At 32.9% G+C, this 6010-nt stretch overlaps 2 protein-coding genes across 2 annotated transcripts; both read right to left on the reverse strand.

The window, feature by feature from the left end:
- Positions 1 to 913: 913 nt before the first annotated feature.
- LOC127127762 (protein PYRICULARIA ORYZAE RESISTANCE 21) lies at positions 914 to 2152 on the reverse strand. The gene is made up of 3 exons (XM_051057035.1): positions 1917 to 2152; positions 1725 to 1806; positions 914 to 1623 (listed from the first exon to the last, which is right to left on the reverse strand). Exons 1-3 carry the CDS (start codon positions 1926 to 1928, stop codon positions 1097 to 1099), a joined length of 621 nt encoding a protein of 206 aa, XP_050912992.1. The 5' UTR covers positions 1929 to 2152; the 3' UTR covers positions 914 to 1096.
- A 2139-nt stretch (positions 2153 to 4291) lies between these two features.
- LOC127127763 (uncharacterized) lies at positions 4292 to 5585 on the reverse strand. The gene is made up of 4 exons (XM_051057036.1): positions 5224 to 5585; positions 5057 to 5116; positions 4746 to 4854; positions 4292 to 4638 (listed from the first exon to the last, which is right to left on the reverse strand). Exons 2-4 carry the CDS (start codon positions 5061 to 5063, stop codon positions 4554 to 4556), a joined length of 201 nt encoding a protein of 66 aa, XP_050912993.1. The 5' UTR covers positions 5064 to 5116; positions 5224 to 5585; the 3' UTR covers positions 4292 to 4553.
- Positions 5586 to 6010: the final 425 nt, after the last annotated feature.

The raw sequence follows: 6010 nt of genomic DNA on the forward strand, positions 1-6010 counted from the left end.
ATTGGGGTGCGCCATACCTAATGAAAACAGTTACAATAAAAAAAACTCAAAAATTTCTAAAATTATAACCAGAGCTGGAAAACTGAGAACATGCAGCTTACGGAGATGCATCTCCAGGGGAGTTCATACAGAATTTGAAGATTCATCTCCAGATTCAACACACGTTTTTTAGTCTTAAAACAAACTTAATGTGATCAATAAGGTTTGAAATGAAGGATCTTTACCTGGAATTCCAGGTTCCTTTACTCCTTTTGATGGGATGAAACACAAAAATAAATATTTTGAGTAAAAATGTTGATTGAGAATGGAAGACTTTTTTAAAAGGATTTGGAGTGAAAAATAAGTATGGGTCTGTGATCATGCAGATGAGTGTTTTATCAACTCATTCCATAAATACATCTCCGAAAATATCTGACATGCAAAGGTGACAGATATTCCAAAATCACGCCCCAAATCTATGTAGCTGCATCTCCGAAATATCCACTGAGTTGTTCAAATATCAATATATTTGTTGAAAATGTCCAGAAATTCATCTCCGAAATAAATTTTTATTTTACTCTAGAGTGACGTTCATTTAATGCATCATAAAGTGATGTAGATTGTGTCCGAAAATACATCTCCAAAATTTGATAGGTATTTTGAATTTTTGATAAGGTATTTTTCCATCCCATGAAATCGAATAAAAAAAATTCAAAAGATAAGGCCACTATAACTAACTTGCTAATAGCAACATTGATTATGCAAAAGTCATTAATTAAATGCGAATTAAATCTTAAATCAAATAAACACAGCATATTTTCTTTGTTTCAATCAAAAATATTTTCTTTCAAAACATATTTTTCTTTCTAAACCTCGCTTTTGTTTTCTTTTCCCAATGAACCAAATAAAGCTTAAAAGACTTGAAATGCAAAAATTAAGAAACAAAACTTTATTAAATTCATATTCATATACAACACAGCTCTATACTTTAGTACACCATATAATACAACTTTAACTTTCAACAATTATTTCAAGAAACTCTATATATAAAATGATAAAGTTATTATATAAAAATCTCCCAAGCTTAATAATAACCATCCTCTACTCAATACACCCTTCAACTTATTGTACACCCCGGCGCCTCTTCTTCATGCATGTATTCATGGTGGTGATGGTGGCCCGCGTAACAAGGCCCATTCCAACCATAGCTATCATATATGGGCCTCCCGTAAACTTCTGCAGGCCCACCTTGTCCAGGCCCATAAACATACCCATAAGGCACAACCGGTGAAGGATATGAAAGAATAGACATTGGCGTTGTGTGTGGGAATATTACAGCTGGCGCAGCTGCGGTAGGAGCTGGAGCTGGAGCCGGAGCTAGGGCGGGAGCCGGTGCTGGTGTTGGATTTGGTTTTGTTTGTTTAGGTTGAATAACAATAGGTGGGCCTGGTTGGGCTTTGGGCTTTATCTCGGCCTCGGGCTTTTTTTCTTGCTCTTTGGGCTTTGGTGGTTGCACTATTTCTATACTCTTGATTGTACCACCCCCTTGACAACAAATATTGTCTCTTACCTTCTCTGGACTACAACATACCACCCGTATGGTTACGATGCCATTCTTCTCATCATATAATTGATCTCGAATTTCTTTCATTCATCAAAATTGCAACAACAACAAAAAAAAATTAACTTAAGAAGATTTGAAAAAAAATATTATTGAGAAAAAAATATATTATTGAAAAACTCACGTGAATATTTGCAAAGGATCTTCTTAACTTTCTTACAGCATTTTCTACATTGAAGATCAACCTTGAGCTTCATTATGGCAACCTGTATGAGTTCAGGAAAGTTACTTAATCAAAATTGGAGCAATTGTCCTGTTAAACTAATTCAGTATTAGTTGTGCAGAAATATCAGATATTAAAAAAAAATTTACTCGCCTTTTGCTCCATGGCTTGGAGATAGAAAGCTTAGATCTAAGATATGCTTGCTCAGATATCAAAAAAGATAATAAGAATGAAGTTGATCAAAAAAGATAATAAGAATGAAAAGAGAGAAAGTGGTTAAGATAATGACAAATGTAATATGGAAAAGAGATAGAGAACATACGCTTGAATATTAAGATAGGTGGATGATATTGCATCGCACTCACTAATCCTTACAACCAATTATATGCAAGTTGGTCATGTTGTGATGTTCAATTCATTTATCTCATTCATAAAATTAATTAATTTGTTGATATTTTGTTATAATCAATATCTCTTTTTCTTCTACTAGCAATTTTTTGAGCTAATTAAGTCCTCAAATTTTTAGTTTTCTCAAATAATAATACTATTAACTTCCTCCATAATTTTTGTTTAGTTAACCTCAATTTTCATAAACTATTCAAATCCTCATAAATTAGTTTGTTTAAACTTTTTTATTTTGACTTCTAAACTCACCAAACCTCACAAATTAAAAAAATTCCAAAGTATCTCTTATTCAGATTCCTCTAATCTTATCGAACTTTACTACCTTTCTAATATTTAAAATCATTTTATATATCAAATCCTTCATGAATCCTCACAATTTATTAAAAATTGAACAAATGAAGGAGTTTTAGTTTATCAAATAGATTGGTAGTCTGATAGTAACTTTTTGATTGGTAATGATTTGAAAAAGCTTCATTTTAAAATAACTGCAACTAAAAGAGAGAAACAGAAATGATTCGTAATAAAGGAATATGGATCTTGCTCACGTGTGCTTTTAGAATGCTATGAAATCCAAAAGTGAAAATTCTATATTGGGAATAACTATAAATTTTATAATGAGAATAACAACTAGGAACTTTTAAGCAATTGCACGTCTTTTATTCTAAGATAACATTTCTAAAGAATTCTTTAGGACTCGTTAAAAATATCTCGACAATACTTGTTTTCTCTGCCCTTTTTTCATGAGCAGGGATGCATAGAAAAGATAGCTAAGAATGCAGGTCAGTAACAAAAGTGACCCTAATTATAATACCTCAAAAAAAATGAATACTTATTGATGTAGTATAATTTCAAGTGTTGCCAGTTCAAATGGAAACATAACTATTGATGATCACCAATCATATAATTACTGCCACTTGGAAGAAGTATGAAAATGAAACTCAAGATCATGTAAACAAGTTCCTACCAATTCTTAGTAGAGGCCAAAGACCTATCAAAGATAAAAGCTAGATGAGCTTTTTAATCCTTGAAGATCCATGAAACAAAAGTTGGAACTATATGGTAAAGAACTGAAGATACATACACACTGAATGACCAAGTCTATTGCTCTAAAAGCTTGGCAGAGAATCTCCTCCAAGGGGCAGAAAGCTTAGGATATGTTTGGATGAGTGTTTCCACCATCATTTTCACATCCCAGTGCATTTTTTAATGTGATTTTGTGGAGGTAGAAAACTAGCTTTTAGTGTTTTGTGGTTTTTCAACGTGACTTTGATAAAGTAAACACCCAACCAAACATATACTAAGACACTTTTGCAGACAATCATTCAGGTGAAGAAGACAGGATATATCACAGACAAATGTTTTACTTCTAGAAAAATGAAGAGGCTATAGAGAAAGAAAAGTTCAGACATTCAAGGAAAATCATCAAAACACAAATGGTTGATTCATCTCAATTCTCAAAGGAGACATGCATTGTTAGTGTAAACTAGTTTTACACTAACAAATTCATAAGTTTTTCCTAGGATGCAGGTTTCTATTAAACCCTGTAAGCAAATTTAAGTACAAATTCGAGTCTCAAAACCCAGAACCCATTATTATCAGAATAGGCAATCAAAAAATTACATCTTTGTCGCCATTACCAACCCAACCTTCAGACCAAAAACATCTACATACACAAACTAAATATTTCTGAATCAATGCATTATGCCAAACATATAAAATGAGTTAACATAAGTCTATGTTTGGATGGATGGACTACAACAGAGCGAGGCGGAATGGAACCAAATGAAATGGAGTGGAACGGATCGGAATGAATCAGACATTTCATTCCATTGTTTGGATATTTTTGTTAATTTGACGGAATGCAACATAACTAATTAGTTCATACTGTTGCACACACACCCCAAATTAAGCAGAATGAACATTGAAGAATTGGATGGAATAAGATAGAATGAATTCTATCATGTTCCATTCCGCTCCATCCATTATTTGCAAATCCAAACAATACAATCTGATTACTTACCACTCCACTACATTTCATTCCATCACATACCACCGATCCAAATCCAAACATACCCCAAGAGCAAAGCTAGGTGACAAACAAAATGACAGGGCAGAGAGCAAAATATCAAAATCATCACAAAAATGGTAATATTCCAAATCCAAACAGAGATACAATACAAGCCATTGGCTCAGCAACCAACATCAACCCATTTCAAGGAAACATCAATTATTTGTTCAGTTACCCCCATAAGACAATAATACACACATTTAATTCTAAACTACCAAAAAAGACAATCAGAATATGAAATACAAATATTTTCAATTTTCCATAAACCAACAACACCTCATCAAGTTCCAAATCAGTAACAATACCCAAACCATTGCCTATTTTTTGCTTCCGCCAGCATTATTCCCTCCAGCATCCTGAGCTGCTTTCTTAGCTGTCTTCTCCTGCAGAGCCTTTGCATCCCTGCTCATGAAAAACAACAAAAATTCAAGTTAACAAGATTGAAACATTTAATAATTGGAAAAAAAATGAAATTTTCAATGTAATTGATAAAAGTAGATTAACACAACCTTTCTCTACGCTGTTCAGGGGTCAAACCATCACCCTTTCCTGGTTTTCCCTTAGAACCACCGACTCTAGATTGAGCCCTTTCACGATCTTTCTCTCTCTGGTTACCACGTTCGCTTTAAAGTTAAATCCAAACAATTTCAGAAAAATAAAAATTCAAATCACAAATGAAAAAAAAAATACTAGTTTGGATTGTGGCAACGGGAACAAATAATTATTCAAAAAATTGAAATCTTTGAATCCAACACAAAAGTCAACATAAACCCTAAATTGACAGAACTGGGGAAGAATTAGACGAAAATTAAAAGGATATGAGTCATGATTGTTGATCGATTCTTGAACAGCGAAACGAGATGAGAGTCGATGAAAAACCCTAAAAATTTGAAAACAGAAAAATAATAAATTAAATTAACGAATAAAAGAAGAAGAAAAAAAAACGCAAAGTGAGAGGGAAAAAAAGAGAGAATAAAAGAGAGGTACCTTATTAAAGAACGAGAATGCAGCGAATGATGAAAATTTGACAAAGTGAAGAAATTATATGGACTTGGAAGATTCGTTACCAGCTTGGCAAACAGATCAATAGACTTAAAATAAAGTTTTTTTTATTTTAGCTTTTATTTTTAGTTTTTGGTAAATAGTTATTATTCGAGTTTAAGGAGTCCGGTAAAATTATTTTATATCAATACGTAGCGTCAAACTAAGGAAAGTCGTGATTGATAGAGTTGCATTGGTGTTGAAATGATATATCAATTTAAAGGTTGTTGGATCACTCTTGTATGGTGGATCTTGATAAAAGTGTGTAATAGTTAAGATCAAATGGTATTTAGTTATGTCTTAAATGATGAATGGTTTAGGGTTTCAAGTCGAACATGTATATATAGAAGAGGAAGAGAAGAGGCTAGCATATTAATGGCCTCAATTTTGGATAATTGTCACCACTATACTTTAATTGTGAGTTGGTATTGGTTGACTGAGTAAGATCTCACTTTGGTGGTGTTTTAGTGTTTCATGAACAAGTATGACCTTGAGTGTCTCGTTATTTGGATGTCTTTGTAAGAAATGAAGGGCCTAAAGATCTTATATGGTAAGAACTTAGTAGATATGAGAAGCTTATGAAGGTTCAATGTAGAAATGCTTAAGTAAATGAGTCAAAAATCTTGGTAACTTGTATTCCATTGTGTTCTACGGTGACCATGTAATGTTTCGAAGTTATGATGATCCACAACCTCTCAAACACGAGACTTGTAAGAGAAAATGGCATATGGAA

Source organism: Lathyrus oleraceus, chromosome 3 (assembly GCF_024323335.1).
Source record: "Lathyrus oleraceus cultivar Zhongwan6 chromosome 3, CAAS_Psat_ZW6_1.0, whole genome shotgun sequence".
NCBI classification, from domain to species: Eukaryota; Viridiplantae; Streptophyta; class Magnoliopsida; order Fabales; family Fabaceae; genus Lathyrus; species Lathyrus oleraceus.